Source organism: Rousettus aegyptiacus, unplaced genomic scaffold (assembly GCF_014176215.1).
Source record: "Rousettus aegyptiacus isolate mRouAeg1 unplaced genomic scaffold, mRouAeg1.p scaffold_m13_p_7, whole genome shotgun sequence".
Lineage (NCBI taxonomy): Eukaryota > Metazoa > Chordata > Mammalia > Chiroptera > Pteropodidae > Rousettus > Rousettus aegyptiacus.
Window position 1 is genome coordinate 69,320,059 of NW_023416310.1, and position 18,429 is coordinate 69,338,487.

The 18,429-nt window shown below is 62.1% G+C and overlaps 1 protein-coding gene across 4 annotated transcripts in view; it reads right to left on the reverse strand.

Annotated features, from left to right (window-relative positions):
• Positions 1-945: 945 nt before the first annotated feature.
• Positions 946-18,429, reverse strand: part of LOC107497363 (kinesin-like protein KIF19) — a 37,924-nt gene continuing 20,440 nt past the window's right edge. For 3 of the 4 annotated variants that reach the window (XM_036224816.1, XM_036224817.1, XM_036224818.1), the window contains exons 14-20: positions 17,366-17,475; positions 15,895-16,007; positions 13,606-13,714; positions 12,808-13,137; positions 10,955-11,108; positions 6,220-6,358; positions 946-3,321 (exon numbers count right to left, since the gene is read on the reverse strand). In XM_036224816.1, coding sequence (XP_036080709.1) covers positions 6,258-6,358; positions 10,955-11,108; positions 12,808-13,137; positions 13,606-13,714; positions 15,895-16,007; positions 17,366-17,475 — 917 coding nt within the window. In that variant the 3' untranslated portion in view covers positions 946-3,321; positions 6,220-6,257. Of the gene's footprint in view, positions 3,322-6,219; positions 6,359-10,954; positions 11,109-12,807; positions 13,138-13,605; positions 13,715-15,894; positions 16,008-17,365; positions 17,476-18,429 lie in introns of those variants that run through there. The other variant, XM_036224819.1, reaches the window with a different exon arrangement.

Below are 18,429 nucleotides of genomic sequence, written 5' to 3' on the forward strand. Positions count from 1 at the left end.
GCTGGATTCCGACGCGGGCAGGCCCCATAGCCTTTACCCCCCTCCAGCTACCACCCTCTCACCCAAGCTCTCGAAGCCGAGGTCTCTTTCCAGGGCCTCCATTCCCTAAGTCACACTTTTCTTCCTGGAAAGAGATTTCTCGCAGGCAGGCACCGGAACCCCAAAGCACAAGAGTGCTCAGGGAAATACAAAGAGAGTGGTTACCCTAGAGCTGTTAAATTAGGTGGGAGGTGACAGATAATGTCCTTTTATTAATAAAGTTCAAAACTTACGGATGTATCACCTATGATGTTTTGTACTTGTATTCTCATGCTAGATCTGTGGTAACAAAGTTCCACAAACTGGGCGGCTTAAGTAACAGAAATTTAACCTCTCCGTTCTGGAGGCTGAAAGTCCAAAATCGAGGTATCCGCAGGGTCAGTCCCTTCTGAGGGTCTGAGGGCATCTGTCTCAGGCCCGTCTCCTTGGCTTCTCAAAGGCTGTCTCTTCACATTAACTTCCCGCTGTGTGTTTTTAACAAACAGTCATGCTGGATTAAGGCCCAATTTAACTTGACTTTCCCTGTAAAGATCCTGTCTCCAAATAAAGTCACGTTTGGAAGTGGGAATTAAGGCTCCCACGGGTTTTTTTGTTTGTTTGTTTGAGGTGGACATAATTCAGCCTATAATGGTATTTATAAAAAATTATGTAATAAATCTCTTAAAATGTTATTTCCTATTAAATATCTATGAGAATGGTTGAAATAACTTTTTAGACGCTGACAATACCAGGTGCTGGTGAGAATGTGGGGAGCTGGCAGCGATGCAAAACGCCACAGCCGCCGGGAAAGCACGTTTGGCAGTCCCGTAGAAAGCACAGCATGCACCTGCCGTGCAACCCAGCATACCCACTCCTCGGGATCTGCTGAAGAGAAATGAAGACCTCCATTTGCACAAAAAACTGTGAGTCTTTAGTGGCTTTATTCATAATTACCCAAAACTGGAAACAACCCCAAAATCCTTCAGCTGGCAGATGAATGGACAAACCATGGCACTTCCAAACACCAGAATGGTCTCAACGACAAAAAGGAGGTGTCAACAGACAAACCCCAGACGCGTCATGCTGAGTAAAAGGAGCCAGTCTCACAGTCATAGACACTACGATGACATTCTGGGACAGGCAGAGCTCCAGGGAGGGTCCCTTCCTTCCCAGGACTGGGACTGGGCGAGGCGTTGGCTACGACAGGGCATGAGGATGTGCATGAGCAATAGGACTGTTTTACATCTTGGTTGTGATGGTGATGATTGCATGACTACAGGTGTTTGTCAAAACCCATAAAACTGTACACTTAAACAGATAAATTTTGTCATATGTCAATTATACTTCCTTTAAAAAAAATCTTTTAAAATGTAATTTCCCCCACGCGAGAGTTCGCTGTTTGTGGAGAAGTGGCGCAGCGGGGGCGCAGTGCGGTCATGACCCAGCGGACCTGCATTCGGGGGCGCTCAATTCACGTTTCTGCTGGGCCAGACTATCCCCTGCCTGAGATGGTTATAGGGGCCCCCTTGGTGAGGTAACAGGGTTCCCTGGTCAGATAAGAGCAGGACATGACATTCTCATGTTTAACTAAAGGCAGACTGCCCAGCCCTCACCCAGGATAACACAGACTGCGAATTTCAAAGTTTCCCATGAGCTCCCAGCAGCAGGGGGCGCTGGGAGAGATGAGAAACAGCTGTGAATTACGGAGAGGCTCAGGCGCCCAGGAGCCAGAATCTCACCCTGCCAGAGCCTCCTGGGGAATCCCTGTGAACTGCCAGCCAGCTGTTCGGTGCCCAGGACAGGCTCAGGAGGTGGCCTGGGCTCCAGCTGAGAAGACCCGAAGCAGAGATAAAGACCAGCACTTCCCTGGTGGGGAAGAAGACAGGAAGCCATGGGGCCACGGGGGAGGGTCCCCTCTGGGGGCTGAAACGTCGGGGAACTGGACAGAGGTGGTATTTGCACAATATTGCGCACGTGCTAAGTGCCACTGAGCTGTTCAGGTTGAAACGGTGACTACGTCACACGTTTCCCACATTCACGGCACACCTGCACTCCCACTTATCCCCTCGGACAGAGCTACCTAGTTTCTCCTTGTTTACAGACAACCGCAAAGGCTCCAAGCAGTCAACCAAGTAGCCAACGCCACACACTGTCTCAGTGACAGTGGCAGCGTCCGGAGTGGAAGCCACATTTGGGCTTCCGAGCCAGATGGCCACGGCACCCCGGGGATCTCCTTGCCCACAGGGCACCTGCTGGGAGGGCTCTGGGAGCAGGCCGGCTCTGCCCTCGAGACGCCCCCATGGTGCCCCCATTGTGACTTTTGTTTCCCCCTCTTCTAGGCCACCGATGCTTCAGGCTGGTGGATCCTCACTGGCTGCCGCTCCCCACAGCAACTTCGTCGGCCGCAGCCCACCGTCAGGGCCCTTGGGCCCCTGTGCAAGGCCGCGGCCTCCCCAGGGCTGACCACAGCCTTGCTCAGTCTCTGTGTTTGAGCTGGAGTTACTGCGGTGTCTCCCGCTGACTACAGCTATTTCTGGTTTCACAACCAGCATTGCCACAGCAAGAAGAAGTGGCTTGGACCAGGACACGCTGGCTGCCACGGCCGTGGAGCGGGGAGGCGCTGGGCGCTGCTGGGGTGCGGGACCAGAGCGAGCAGCGCGAGCAGCGCCCGGGTGAGCGCGACGCAGCAACGCGGCCGCAGCAGGAGAGCCGCCAGCTCAGCCGGCCAAACCCAGGAGTCAGAGCGCCCCCCGACGGCCCCTCCCCGGGCTCGCCCGGGGTTCTGTTCCCCATGTCTGGGGGTGCTGCGGGGTGGATGCAGGAGCGTAGCTGACGGTGCCAGACGCTGGGGATGTTACCCAGCAGCTGTGTGACCTTTCAGCCCCTCGGATCCCAGTTTCCTTATCTGCTTAATGTTCGAAGTGACGCCCCTCCTAGGGCGCTTGTGCACCCTGAGAGAGACGGTGGAGCTCAGAGGCCCTGTCGCGTCCCCACGGGGATAACGGTGTCTCGGGCTCGGCCCCCGACGACCTTGTCAGCGAAGCTTCCCTTCCGCGAGGCAGAGCACCCTGCTCGGGTCTTGCTGGAGCCAGAGACCCCCAGCTGCCTTTAATCTAGCGAAGGCTGAGGATGCACTGAGCTCAGCAGAGTGACGCCATAGCCCTTCCTGGGACGGTGAGGAGTAATCGCTGAGTCTTTGTGGAACCCAAATGACGTGCCTTTGGCTCACGCCCCTTGTCCACCTGGGAAAAGAGAGGCCCACCTGGCCCTTCCCAGCTGTGAGTTCTGCTCAGGGGTCCAAACCTGTGGGAAAAGGCGCGAGTTATGCTCCTGCCCCAAGTGTCACGTCCCTTTGTCAATTCTCGCACAAAGCGCGACCTCTCATAAAACACAAAGCTCTAAGCAGAGTCCCCTGGCCCAGCGTCCCCAGGAGGCACCAGGCTGTCCCCCTGTAGCAGGGGGTCCTACGTGAAGCCCTCTCGCTTCAGCTCGGATGCAGACCCTGAGGTGGGGTGCAAGGGGTTCCTTCGGGAGCACAGTGAGGGAGTCAGGAGTGAGACCGCTGAGCGAGAAAGGCCTGAAGGCTGTGTTTAACCGGCAGGACACTCTTGGGGGCGGCTGGACCTCAGTCCTTGGCACTGTCCCCCAGAACTGGGGAGCCTGGCCCTCCTGTGCCTTGGAGGAGGGGGCTGCCCCTGGGGGTGTGGTATTCACAGCTCTTCAGGGCTGCACTTCCTACCGCCTTGCACAGGCACTGCACCTGGCCCACAGGTGTGCACAGAGAAGGGCTAGGGCAGCCAGGGCCTCCAGGCACCTGGCCTGTCCTTCCTGACCCCTGCCCACCTTTGTCCAGGATGCAGGTGCCTTGTCCGTACTGCACCCGATTTCTATTGCTGCTCTAACAAATGCCCATAACACAACAGATGCTTCTGCCTCCCAGTCTGGAGGCCGGAAGTCTGAAATCAAGGTGTCAGCAGGGCTTCGCTCCCCTTTAAACTCTGGAGCAGGACCCCTCCTGCCTCGTCCAGCCCCTGGTGGCGCTGGTCCTTCCCTGGCTCGTGGCCACATCACTCCAGTCCCTGCCTCTGCAGTCACACAGCCTCTCCCCTCAGTGTGCCTGTGTCTCCCCCTTTTCTCATAATGCAGCATCTGTAGGTTTGGGGCACACGTGACTGCATCCCAAGATCCTTAACTGGTTACATCTGCAAAGACCCTATATCCAAATCAGGTCACATTCCAGGGCTCTGGTGGATACGCATCTGGCAGAGGAGGAGGAAGCTGACCCTTGAGGCCTCGGAGCCAACCTTCCCGGAAGGGCAGCCTCACTAACGTCAGGGCAGAACAACGCTCTCTCCTCCCCGGAAGGGGCCCTGTGGGGTGGCCTGCTCCACACACACACACACACACAGGGACACAGATGCACACGCGCACGCTCACGGACAAGGCATGCGCACTCGCACACCGGACACACGCGCAGCCCTGCAAGGCTGGAACCCGGGGCCTCACCAGCTCTAGAAACTTAGGGAGAATCTTCTGCAGAACAAAGGATCCTTTTGGGGGGATTTCCTGCCACTTCCTCACAGCCCCGCCCTCCCGCCAAGCTCGGCTTTGGCTTCGCCTGCACAGCACCAGCGTCCTCCCTCACGTCCTGGGGATCCTCCCAGGATCGATGCTGACCGCACTTGGCCGTCTACGCAGCTGCCGTCATTCCGACGTAAAATCCCATCATGCGTGAACCTTTATTTCTTTCACTCGATGGGTCTCAGAGAACTGCCCACACCAGCTTATAATAGAACTGTGGCCGTTTTAAAAATATTTTTTTACACTAGGTCACCTGCAAACGTGGTAAGAATCTAAATGGTTGGGAAGTGCGTACTGTGAAAAGGGCGTCTCCCCTCCCCTGCTCCTCTCCCTGCCGCCGAGTCCCCGCTGTGACCACTGTCCGGGGTGTCCCTCCAGAGCTGTTTCGTGCACATGTACAGGTAGGCATGGACACGCTCCTGCACCCGTACATACATGCACACGTGCATCACACACGAATGTTAACATGGATTCTCGCCAGGCTTTCTTAACCTGCCCCCCACTGCACACACACTGACAGAAGCTTCCGCAACCCTAATCCGATTCGGACCCAGACTTCCGGGCTCCAGGCGACACTCTGGCTTCACACACCTTGCCAGCTCTACCTTGCGTCCAGCAGCTCCCCGTCTTCACAACCGAGGCGCTGAACGTTAGAACGCTGAGGAGCAGGTAGGTCATGGGCAGGGTCCGGTGTACACATGGGGTGAGGACCAGAGTCGCCCTGAGGACTGGCCAAGGCGCAAACCCGATAGTTCATTTTATGCGTCAACCTGACTGGGCCATTGTACCCAGATCTGTGGCCACACACCAGTCTACAAGCTGCTGCGAAGCTGTTTTCTATATGAGATTAATATTGAAATCAGAAAACAGACTTTGAGTAAAGCGGCTTCCTTTCCATATGTCTGCGGGCCTCGTCCTCTCAGTTGAAGGTTGTAAGAGAAAATCCTGAGGTCCCCGGAGGAAGACGCAACTCTGCCCCCACGCGTCCTTCCACTCAAGGCAGCAGCATCAGCTCTGCCCTGCGGGACTGGACTCTCCAGCCACAAAGTCTCCTGAGCCAGTTCCTTGAAGCCTCTCTCCCCCCACCTTTCATGTAGACAGACAGACACACACACACGCACATGCACAGAGACATGCACCACACATGTGTGTGCACACATAGGTGTGCACACTGCATGCACGTGCACACACACGCGCACACACATGCACACACATGCAACACACATGCGCACACACGTGCCCTAGTGCTTCCGTTTCGCTGGGCAGCTCAGACTACTGAACGGACTTGGAATCAATGCTTCCCCTCCATTGCCAGTAGCCACCCGGCGTCCCCTGTGGCTCCCTTGGCCTGGGCCTGGGCTGGAGGCAATGGCCTGGTGTCCCAGCCCACAGGGAGCCCTGTCGGGAGCAGAACCCAGGCAGTGCAGGGCCCTGGGAAGAGCCATGGCTGGGAGTCACCACAAGGGCCCGAGTGTCCCGTGAGGGGCCCTTGGGAGTGCTCTGACACTCTACGGGCGGCCCTTCTCCTGAGCGTGGCTGGTGAGATGGGCTGCAGGAAGCTGGGGTAAGCTGCCCCCAAAAGTGCCCGGGCCAGCCTCCCCGCCCTCCCCCCGGCCTCACCTGCCTCCGCCGGCTGCCATCCCCACCGGCCGCCGTCGTTACTTTGGGGTTCTGGGTTTCTTGGCGCTGCCCGGCTGGTGCTTACGAGGGTTGCCAGGGGGCAGTGGGCTGTGGCGCCGGCCTCGGCTGTCTGCAGACCCTGGGAGCAGAGGTGGACTTCAGTCTGTGGTCAAGGCAAACTCCAGCGAAGCCGGAGTCCCAGCACGGAGGCCGGCAGGGTGCCCCCACGGGGCGACGGCCCGACGCTGGCCAACGCTGCCTGCCAGACCCGGGCCACACCCGCATGGCCACCTCCGGGCCCTGTGGGACTCTGCCTCCCCAGCCTGGAGCCTACTCCCGAGTCCGCCCTGGCCCCGGCACCCTAGACGCACTTTCGTGAATGGCCGATGAACACGAACATTTAGCACAGCGTTCCTGGGAGCGCTCTGGCCAGACGCTCTTATGAACCAAAGCCAAGAAGCAAATTTGGTTTGGGGTGCCAGAGCCGGGCGGCGTGGCTTTGGCCACATCCTGGGCCCGTGCTGTCCAGTTAAGCAGCCACCAGCCACGTGTGGCTACTGAACGCAGACAAGGCGCGCCTGCGAGGGGCCGTGTCTGAGGCCGATGCGTGCCCTGCCTGCCCCTGCCCTGACGCGTTCCCGTGAGGGGGCCCAGGGCGGGGTGAGGCGTCCTGGACGCCCCCGGGCCGGAGGGGAGCCCTGCCCGGGCTGGCGCCACTCTGCCAGGCCGCGCTGGGGGAACTGAGGCTGACCTCGGGCACGTGGGCCGAGTGCTCCTCTCCACGGTGAGCCCGGAGGGCGGAGGATGTGACGGCGGAGGGCCACCCAGTGAACCCCGGGAACAGGCCGCGTACGCTGCTCTCACTGAAGTGATTCGTCTGCACCCCCGGCCCGGCTAGGGCAGCAGGTTCTGCGTTGGCCCCTGGGCTCTTCTGGGACTTTCCCCACCTCCGCTTTGCCCCCCTCTGGCGACTGTGCTCCCCCTGGCCCCCTTCCTCCGCCGCTTCTGGCGCTGAGCTGGCCGCCACGTGGCACGAAGAGTGCGACGGGTCCGACAGCGTCATCGCAGGAGAAGGGGGCCAGGGAGGGGGCCGGGGAGGGGGCCGGCGAGGGGGCCGGGGAGGGGGCCGGCGAGACACGCGGGGCCTCTGCTCCGTGTTCCGCCCGCAGAGAAGCCCCCGGCTGCCTCCACCCTCCGCGCGCTCTGCCTGGCTGGTTCCCGCCCACCGCTTGTCACCACCCGCACGCTGCGGATGGATTGTCCATCCCCCCCAGTGACAGGTCGGCTGCGGGCGGAAGGCCTCGTTCGCGGAATGCTGTCTCTCAAGGGCCCAGGAGCGAGCATGCACGCAGTAGGTGCTCAGCGAATTCTCCCTGAGCGAGTGTGAAATGCCGTCGGCAAGTCCCACAGTCCCCAGCACTGGACCCCGGCCTCAGCGACAGGGAGGCCACACCCTCATTCATCCGTCCGTCCGTCCACCCGTCCACTCGCTGTAACTTACTGAGCATCAACTCTGTGACAGGTGCTGCTTGGCGCCCTGGGCACACAGTGGGACCTGGTGACTGGGACTAACAGAGGTCCCTGCTCATGGGCCAAGGGGGGAAGGGGAGGGGAGCGGGGAACGGGACGGGGTGCAGGGTCGTGTGCTGCGGCCGGGGCTGAGGAGGCCCTGGCCGACCAGCGCTGGCGACTGGGCCAGCTCTGGGGGCCGGGAGGGAGGCAGCCCTCTGCGCCTCGGCTTCCCCTGGAGAAGCCAGACCGCCGCCCTCTCTGCACCGTCTGACTCGCCACCACATTTCGTGAGGCCAGCGGACTGGGGCTGGCTGGGGTCTGGTCGGGCGCTGCCAGGCTGCAGTCTGCGCTTCAGATGTGAATGTTCTGAGCTGCTCTGGATGTCAACACGGTGGCCACTACTTCCTGGGGGGCGCCCCTCACTTAATGGAAGTCACCCCCCCTTTTGAAGGGTTCTGGGATAGTCTCACCCTCCCGGAAGGACTGGGGCGCAGACCACCCGCGGAGACGCGCGTCGGGGGGCCCTGGGCAGGCCCCTGCCTCTCCGCCCCTCGTCTCCCGTTCTGTGAGGTGGGTGCCCGTCTGACAGGGCTGTCGCGGATGGTAACCGAGGCCACACGTTGACTCCTGCACCCTGGCGCACTGGCGTGCTCAGCAATGGCTGTGGCCCTATGGAGGCCCCGGGGCGGCGGCTCGAAACCACACATCCAGACACGGCACACACCAGGGCATGGTGGTGGGCCCGGCAACGCCACGGCCCGGAGCTGCGAGCCCGCAGCCAGGCTGAACTGCAGGGCCGGGGCCCAAGTGGCCTTCGGGGCCAGCCTCTGCAGACACCTCAGGGTGCGACCCTGGGGCTCCCCGGGGGGTCTGTTTGCAGCACAGACCCGTCTGGCCCGCGGCAGAGGAAGGGGACACCTGCAGGCCCTCACTGCACACCTGCCATGTACAGCTGTGTTCTTTCTCCAAGCAGGGGCGGCCGGCACCGTGGGAGGGACCCGCGGCACCAGCGTGTGCAGCGTGACCCCGGGGACGCTGCTTCCGCCCTCCTGACCCTGGCCTACGCTTTCGGACCAGGGGTCTCCTGGTCTTGAAGGACCATCGACTCCACTGTGCTGTGGCTGATCACAGGGACACACGGTCGTAGAGGTGGGAGCCTCTGACCCGCTGCAGACACAGTCGAGGAAAAAGGGTCCAGCCTTTTCCCGGAGCCCACAAAGGAGGGAGGGCTCAGAGCCCCCCACGGGCCAGGGCTCGCCCCGGCTCCAGTGAAGACATCTGACCCTCTCTGGCCAATTGCAGGGGCCGCTCCCAGTCCGCTCCTTTTATCTTAAAAAGGCTGGTTTTTCTCCTGCGCGACTGGGCATTAGATTTCAGGACTTGCTCTTAGCTTTCCTGGCTATGCCACGTGAGCTCCATGGAAGCAGACAAACCGAATGGGCAGAAGGCTGACGGTGTGGGAGGGGGAGAGTGACAGCCCCTCGGCCCCTCGCGCTTCCCCTCCGCGCCTGTGCGTGTGGGGATTCCGAAACGAAACGCCAGCGAAGCAAACTCCTTTTCCCGTCGCCTGCACAGACTCGTTCCGAAGGGCTCATCACGAGAGGAGCCTCGGCGGCCGGGCCGTGAGGGTGGTCAAGGCGGCTCGAGCCCTCCGGGGACACAGTGGCAAGTCACCTCGTGAGCCGAGCGGTGGCCCCCGCACACCTCAGCTATGTCCTAGGCCCCGCGGGGCTCCCTCCCCCAGGGAATCCCTGCTAGCCAGGCGGGAGGACAGGTCTGAGGACAAACCCAGGCGCTGCTCCCCAAAGCCCCCGCCTCCAGCCCTCTGCGCTCTCTGGACTGCTTGTTCCGCCAGCATGCAAACGGAACACGTACAAACTTTTGAAAGCAGCAAATCCCAAAAGGATAAAGAACTCTTTAAGTGTTTTTTAAAGCGTTTTCAGTTTTTAAATTTTCAATGCAGACCTACATTATTCCCAGCAATTACAGTAGCTGAATTGAGAAATCACAGATAAATCTGAATTTTGTCCTCAAGGTCGAGATTTCTGAAAGCCTTTGAAAGTGTGGATAAGAGTAAGGTTGTGCCAAGGTGCATGGCCACTGCTCCGCTGTCCTTGAGGTATATACCAAGAGCCCCAAATGCACTTGACCTTTGGCCCACTGAGAAGACATCCTCTAACGAAACCGGAAGCGGGTAAGAGATGGGGACCTGGAGCCAGCCTGCCCGGCTTCACACCCCAGCTCTGCCGCTCGCGGCTGCGTGACCTTGGGCGCGTTCCTTAACCTCTCTGTGCCTCAGTGTACTCACCTGCATAATGGGGACAAGAGTCGTTTCTTACCTCATCGGACTACTGTGAGGACACGAGCATGAACAGCCTGGTACACAGTAAGTGCTAAATAAATGTGAGCTGCCCTTACACAGCCAGCGCCACCAGCTAACGGGCTCTGCCGCCTGCGGCGAGGACTGGCTTGCTGGTTTGTTTTTTCCCATCCATTGGACTGACACTTCTATAAATATAGCAGAAATACATCACTGGAAAAGCCAAACAAAACCTTTAAAAATACGGAATCTGTGCCATCGATCAGGAGGCGTGGTGCCGCCAAAGTGCCGCCAGCCTCTCGAAACGCCTGGCCCCAGCGTCTGCACCCCCGAGGCGGGCGGGTGGCCGCCAGCGGGCACCGGGAGACCCCGCCTGGCGGCCTCCTCCGGCCGCCACGAAGGGCTGCACACCGCCCCCGCGCCCCGCCACGGGCAGCCACGCACGCCACTGTCATCCCTAGGGAGGAAGTCATCTCGCTGTGACTACGTCTGGGCGGGGGGCGGCTGGTGCACCCTTTTCTATAACGTTATCTGTTCTCCAAAGTTTTCGCAATGGGCGTATATTATTTTTGTAACAACAGCCACAGGATGCAAAGCTACTCCGAAAGAAGCCGCAGGGGCCAAGGCCGCCGGCTGTGTGTGCGCAGCTGCGGTCTTCGTTCTGAACCCGCTGCGGGGTCAAGCAGGCCAGCAGCAAAGCCGCGAATGTCCCTCTTCATGAAGCCAGTGGCTGTGGCCCACTCACTGCCCTACGAACCTGAAACTCGCTGGCCAAGGAGCAGACAACAGATGACAGCCCAAAGTGTCACACTCCCCAAAGGCCGACCGCTGAGATGGGGTGGGGCAGAGTCCAGAGACCCAGGAAAACTCCCAGCATGCAGGTCTCCTTCTCGACCCCCATACCTGCATGGACAACGAGGCTGGGTTGTATCTTGGAGGTGCCAGGGACAGCAGGGGAGCGCCTCCTTGCCGACGACTTTGACAGCTGACGGGGAGCATGGGGCGTCTGGCTCTCATCCAGGTGCCCCAGAGAGGGGGGCTGAAGTTTCTCAGTTGCCTGCAGGGAAAAATCACAGAGCAGGGCAGGGTGTAGGGAGCAAGTGGGAAGGAATGAAATGTTTAGGTTCTAGGTCCCATGAAGCCAAGCACTGCTTGAATGCCTACTGTGTGCCGGACTTCTGTAGACACACGGGGTATCTCAGTGAACAAAACAGGCAGCATGAGTGCTGACATTCTCCTTAAACCCCAAAGATGAAGGAAGGAAGGAGGGAGGGAGGGAAGAAAGGAAGGAAGGAGGGAAGGAAGGAAGGAAGGAGGGAGGGAGGGAGGGAGGGAGGCAGGGAGGGAGGGAAGGAAGGAAGGAAGGAAGGAAGGAAGGAGGGAGGGAGGGAGGGAGGGAGGGAAGGAAGGAGGGAAGGAAGGAAGGAAGGAAGGAGGGAAGGAAGGAAGGGTGCTCTCTGGGCTTTCTGTCTCCACCGATCTCCCATGGGAGCAGTTCTCATCCACACCCACTGCAACAGTTCATATTTAAATACACAGACTGAGTAGAGCAGATGGCCCTCCCTACTGGGGTGGGCCTCATCTAATCGGTTGAAGGCCTGAACAGACTCAAAACTGACCCTGCCGTGACCCGTGCCTGGGCTGCCTAGAACCGGGACATTGTTTTTTTTTTCCTGCCTTTAGACCTGAACAGAAACACTGGCTCTCCCGGGTCCCCAGCTTGCCAACTACAGATCCGGGGTTTGCCAGAATCACGTCAGCCAGTTCCTGCAACAAATTAACCTCTCTCCCCCTCGCGCCCACCCTGCCCTGCACTCACACTCACACCCTGTCGGCTCTGTTTCTCTGGAGAACCCCGACCACCACGCCTCCCTCTGACCAGGGCCTGTTTTAGGGCACTTTCTGCTGAATCGCAACCCCGCGGCGCGACCGGTAAGGGCGGGAGGAGCCTGGCGGGGCTGGTCTTTAGCAGACACCCGCGGGAACAGCCTGCTCGCTCACCTTCAGCCTGGTCTGTTCAATCAAGTTCAGCGAGAAGGAAATCCTACAAAGTAAAGAGCACCCCACAGGGGCCCAGCCTGTGTGGACCCCGCCCCTGCCCAGGCAGACATGATCCCGACCACTGTGATCGATTCGACACTCTGCTGTGAGCCCTCTGATTTTCGCTTAAATGTGGCTGAAACTTTTCCACAGGTCAACATTGTCAACATCCCAAGAAAGCGACTCGAAATAAAAAATACTGAAGCATCGCGTGTAACAGTCACAGATGCAGGACAGCCTACACGGCCATCTGACGGGGAACAGGACACCGCAAAGTGTCCATGAGCGGGATCGTGCGTGGCTGGCGGTCCTGCGCCGATGCCGAAGGGGCCCGCGTGTGCCCGCCTGGTGCCGGCCACCGCGAGAGGCGCAGCAGCTCGCCGCGGTCAGCGCGCAACACCCCGCCTCTCACACAAGTGTCAGTCGCCTGATGTGTTCCGCAACCCAGCCACGCCCCTTCCTGGCGCTGGAATGCAAACACTGCGCAAGTGCAAGGAAAGTGTGTGTGGCAGCTGGAGAGGAGCAGAGACCAGAACCCCCCCCCCGCCCCCCCGCGCTGGGGTGACAAGCGCCTGAGACACACCAGGGGGGTGGGCGGCGGCCCCAGGACGGCCTCCTCTGCCCCCTGGTGTCCAGGGCCCTCTGTCCGCCATGCCCTCCCTCTGCCGCCGGGCCGGACCCCTGGGACTGGACTGCCGGGACCGGCGCCCACCCACCTGCTGCAGGCCGTGCGTGAGGCAGGGTGACGGCCCTGTGCTGGCCTTCCTCTCCACGGAGTGCCCCCTGGCCCGGCTGCTGCAGGGCCACCTCCCGTCTGCGGGGCTTGGGTCCCTGGACCCCTCGGGAGGGTGGAGGGAAGAGCGGCGGCTGCTCGCCCCACGGTCCTGCGCCTTGGAGCGCCGGGCGGCCGCAACGAGGGCGATGCTCTTGGTGCTCAGGGCCATCTCCTTGAGGGCCTCTGCCGCCCGCCTCGGGCTGCCCATCCGCAGGCCAGCCGGGGAGCCCAGCTTGGAGACCAGGCCCTTCAGGCTCCGGGAGCTCGGCTCCTGCAGGAGACCAGCAGGCGGTCAGACGTCTGGCCCCAGGCTGGGCCCCCAGGAGCAGACCCGGGGACGGCGACTCAAGGCCGCAGTGTATCTGAAGGGAAAGGCTGCTTTGGGAGGAGGACACGGGCCAGGGAAGGCGCGTGAAGCAGCCGGGCCCCGGCCCAGGACGTCCCGTGGGGCAGGCAGCACTCAGGCCGCAGGGCTCTGCACTGAGGGGTCCGCGTGCTCACGCGCCGGCCCCAGCGTCATGGATGGGGGCTCCCCAGCACCTCGGCACGGGCCTGCTACCACCCATGGGCAGGGGTGCCCTCGGCATGGTCACCCCGATGCTGATGGGCGTGGAGGTGGCTACCTGAGGAGAGTCCTCTTTCTAGAAGCTCTGTCCGGCACAGCTCCGCCGGGCCCTGCGGCCCTGCTGGGAGGGGCCCCGCCCTGGAGCCCGGCCCTGGCTGGCACCCGCACACCCACCTCGGGAGCCGGCGGCGTCAGCAGGACGCAGAGGGGTGTTGGCGGCAGGAGCAAAGCCTGGGTTCCTGGATCCTTTGAGGGCGTGGCCTTCGACGACTTGCGACCCTCGCTGTGAAGGGCCGGGGGGCATCAGCAGAGTCACTGCAGGGCCCCTCGGGCTTCTGCTGAGCCCGGGGAGCCACAGCCAGGACCTCCAGCCGCTGCGGCCGGCGTCAGGGCGCGGGGCCTTCGGCACGCCGCTGTGCTGGGGGCACGCACCCCTCCCCCGTGTGGCCACCTGCCGGGCCCATCCTGGACCTGGAGCCGGGTGTGCGTCGGCTCATGCAGGACGGGGCCCTGCCCGGACCACACCTGCACCCCGATGGGGGACACACCAAAGGAACACGCGGACGTGCCCCGCGGGCTGCCTGCGACTCGCTGTGGAGGAAATGGGGCGTGAGCGGGCGGAGGCGGCCCTAGCGGGGCGGCGGGGAGCCCGGCGTCAGAAAGCTCAAATCTCGTGCTTGTCCCCAGGCCTGGCGCTGACCTGCCGCCACCCTTGGGATATCCTGAGTGACAACAATGTCTTTGATATGCTGACGACCGGTCCCCAGTGTCAGGGCCGGGCTGCTCCCGAGAAAGACCAACCAAGGGGTCAGAGGGCGGAACTTTGGGTCAGCCCAGCTTCCAGGAGGGGCCCCAAGGCGGGGCTGGAGACCGAGGCCAGTCACATGCCAGCGAGGTCATCAATCACACTTGCGTAACGACACCCCGACAAAATCTCTGGGTGCCGAGGCTCAGTGGAGCTTCCCGTCGGCGACATGCTCCCGGTGCCGACTGCCCACCCCCACGGGGAGAGGCCAGAGAATCTGCATCCCAGGCCCTTGCAGACCTGGTCCGACCCTGTGCTTTATAGTACAACTGGAACCCCGACCACCGCATTTTCGGTGAGCTCTCTGAGTCATCCGAGTGAACCCTCAAAGTCGTAGCCTCTGGACAGAGTGCGGAGGGCCTGGGTGCCCCACTGGCCCCGGTGTGGCGGCAGCTTTGTGGACGCCATGCCCTGATGCTGGGACCCGACGCCAGCTCGGGGCGTTAGGGGCGCGGCCGGACGGCAGGACACACAGCCGGCGTGAGGCCAGTTGGAGTGGGAACCAAACAGGAGGGAACAGCTAAGCTCAGCCGTGAGGAGCGAGGGTGTGCGGCCACGTCAAGCCCCGAGACACAGCGTCCGGCCTGGCCCGTGCGAGGCCCAGCCCGCAGGCGCGGTGGCGCCGAGCCACGTGAGTCTGCGCCACGTGTGGGAGCTGTTGGCCGTTGGAGGAGAAGGGGTTGCTGATCACTTCTCAGCTGTGACCGTCCACGGTCCCACTGACCTACTGTGAAGACGAGATGGCCTTTCTGGCAGCCTCCATCCGGCCAGGCCCCCAGTGACAGCGAGGGCAGCGCATCGGGCATCAGACCCAGGCTGCGGGGAGCACGAGGCCCCTGGGGGGCGGGAGTGGGCGCCAGCGGGCAAGGCCTCGGCGCCCTCGGCGTGGGGGCGGGGGCAGCGCGACAGGCCCAGGCGAGGCTCCTGCCCCGAGCCCCGCGGGGTCGAGAGGCAGGCACCGGCTCCCTTCCACCGCCCCGGGCCCTCGGGTGGTCACTACGCACTGCCCTATGTCGCCACGTCAGGCGCTCGCGGCCCCACGGGGGAGGCACTGAATCGCGTCCCCCACCAACGTTCACATGCCGCAGCCCTGCCGCAGCATGGCAGCGTCCGGAGACAGAGTGCGGTCGCGAGGGTGGGGCCCGAGCCCGGCAGGACTGTGGCCTGTGAGAAGTGGAGGGACCTCTCTCTGCAGCGTGCGGGGTCACGGCGAGGTGGCGGCCGTGTGCCAGGCGGGAGCAGAGGCCGCCCCAGACGCGCCCGGCCAGGGCCTGGAGTGTGCCGGTCCGGGGTCCGGCCGCCAGAATGGGGAGAGAGCGGGCTTCTGTCGTTCGGGCTCCCGGTGTGTGGGGTTTTGTGCAGCGGCCTGAACCAGCGACGACAGTGCCACAAACGGGCAAAACGTGAACTAGTCGCACGAGGGGCCGAGCCTGCGGTGCTCGGTTTACTTGTCTGCGTTTCGGCACGTTGGAAAACGCCAGCAGCAGACGAGAAGCGAAGCAGGGGAGCAACGGGGAGGAGAGCCCCGCGGCGGGAGGGGGCCGGTGGTGAGCAGGGGGCGCGCGGAGAGGAGGGGCTCTTCCCCCAGGGCCCGGCCGGAGCACCGCCCCACGCAGGGCGCTGGGCGCCCCACACGAGCAGGCGCCTAGCCCGCCTACCTGTCCGTCTCCAGCAGCATCGGTGGCAGCTGGAAGTGGGCGCCCCACGGGGTGTCCTTCTTGTCGTCTGGCTGGTCTCGGCTGGGCTCCTCAGGTGGTGGACATGAGCCGTCCTGGGACCAGACAGAGCTGCTGAGGGGGCTGCATGGGCCGTGGACACGGGCAAGCTGTGTCCGCAGTGCAGGTCCCTGGGGGACCACCGGCGAGTCCCTCTCCTCCCGGCCGCCATGCGAAGGAAGCTGCCCAGTGGGGAGGAGCTCTGTGGAAGGTGAGTGCCGGGGGCTGCAGGGCAGGAGGAGGTGCTGGCTGCCACAGGCTGGCAGGTCCCCACAGTCCAACAGTCACCGCGTGACCCGGCAGGTCCCCTCCTGGGTCTGTGCCAAGGGAAGTGGCAGCAGCGGCTCAAACAGGTACGTGCACCCCACACTCACAGCCGCACTGGTCACGGCAGCCAAGGGGAGGACACCAGCCCAGCGTCCACTGACAGAAGGGTGACAGGCAAAGCACGTCACTTGGCCTCAGGAAGGGGACTCTGACACCTGCCGCAGCGTGGGCGGGACTGGAGGACTGTGCCGAGTGGACTAAGCAGTCGGGAGAGGGCACACATGGCGACCGCACTTGGACGAGGTCCCTGGAGGACCCAGAGCCACAGCGGGAGGGAGTGGAGGAGGGCGCCCTGGGCTGGGGGAGGACGTGGGGCCAGGTTTCCCCGGGGACAGAGCCCCAGTTTGCACAACAGCTTTTCCGAGTTCTGTGGGTCCTTCTGGCGAATTAACCTGCGGGTGTCTCAGGGACCCCAACACAAACTGTATGAACGTGGCGGTTTTAGGACAAACACATGTGGGACGGACCCGGGGAGGAGCGACCGGCAGGGACGCCAGGAGCAGGGAAGCCGTGGGCGAGGAGGCGAAGGCCCCGCCGAGGCAGAGGCCGACCTCTGTCTAGACCACGCGGCCCCGTCTCCAGAGGCACAGACGATGTCAGCAGCTGGGGCCTCGTTAGGGTGACCAGGTGCGCGTGGACCCGGCCCCTCAGAACACGCCCTGGACACAGCCCTCGCTCCTCTGGCTGACGCCTCGAGGTTTCTCCTTTCTTCTCCCAAGAAGGCTGGGACACCAGGCCCCGTCGTGATGACAGCTTCTGTCTACATAATGGACACAGAGCCCCCCCCCCCCTAGGGAGTCCCCAGAATGAGCCTCCAACGCCATGGGCAAAGGAGCCTGGAGGCCCCCGTGGAGAACCAACAAGCCAAAGAGAAGAGACTTAAAACCGCAGGTATTTGGCCGAGGGCTCCAGAAGATGCTTTTCCTGTCAGCGAGGTCATGCTCAGGCTGCCCGCCCCACGGGGGTGAGTTTCAGCAGTGGCCAGGGCCGTGGCCATCACTGAGCCCAGCGGCACCCTCCCCGGCCACGCCCAGGGCCCGCGCTCAGCCGCCCAGCACGCGGGCGCGCCCTGCACGTGGGGACTCACCTGCAGCGAGCTGGCCAGGACCGAGTGCAGCAGCAGCAGGCGGTCCAGCGCGCCCCCGCCCAGCTCGCGCGAGCAGCGGTCCAGCGGCGCGGGCACCCGGATGCCGCTGTCTGCGGGGGCGAGGGGGGAAAGGCGCCGGGTAAGGGCGCACTGCCCGTGGGCGCGGGGTCGCCGGGGTCGCCCCTGTTTCTCCGCAGCCAACGCTTTTGCTGTCGCGTCACGTGTTGTGTTTTAATCATAAAGTGGTATTAACCACCCAGCAGCATGAAAACATCAGGTTTAAAAGTTAAAAAAACATGCCTGAGGCACAGCCAAAAGAGCCGAAAACAGGTGTTCACACAAAATCGTGCCCCGTGTGCTCAGCAGCTGTGCACGGTGGCCCCATGGCGGGCGCGGCCGGTGACCGGACGCGAAGCGCGCGCACGCGCCACGGGATGCGCCCGGCGGAGCCCAAGAAGCTGGTCGCACGCGGTCCCGGCCGTGACCTTTTCCTGATTCCATTTATGTGGAAGGTCGGAACGCAGGGGGCGGGGGCCTTAGAGACAGAGAGCCGACCAGCAGTCCCCAGGGGCTGGGCGGAGGAAAAGCGGGGTCCGCGGACTCCCAGGCGCACTGTGGAGGTGCAGACACCGGCGGCCACGCAACGCCGCGTGCGCCATTCGGTGGCTGAAACGGTGAATTTTGTAGTGGGGATTTTCCCCTCAATTTAAAAAACATTAAGAAACTGAAAGACGGCATAATTACAGCTCCGGCAAAACTTGACTGTGAATGGGCAGGTAGTGGAAAGGTAGCAGGGTTATAAGTAAACTGTCTTCTTTTCTACAACATTCTTTAATGTTGTGAAAAATGATATGCTCTTCTTCCACGATGACAGGAACTGTGAGCTGCCCCCTCAAGGAAGACTCTGAGTGTGCTTGATAAAAATATGTGGTGACGATCTGAACACGCCCAGCTCTGAAACTCTGCCGCACACGTACGGACACGGCACGTGCTCGCGTGCAGACGTGCACACGTATGCACAGGCACACACGTGACCGAGGCCTCAGTCCGTAGCTGGGCATCAT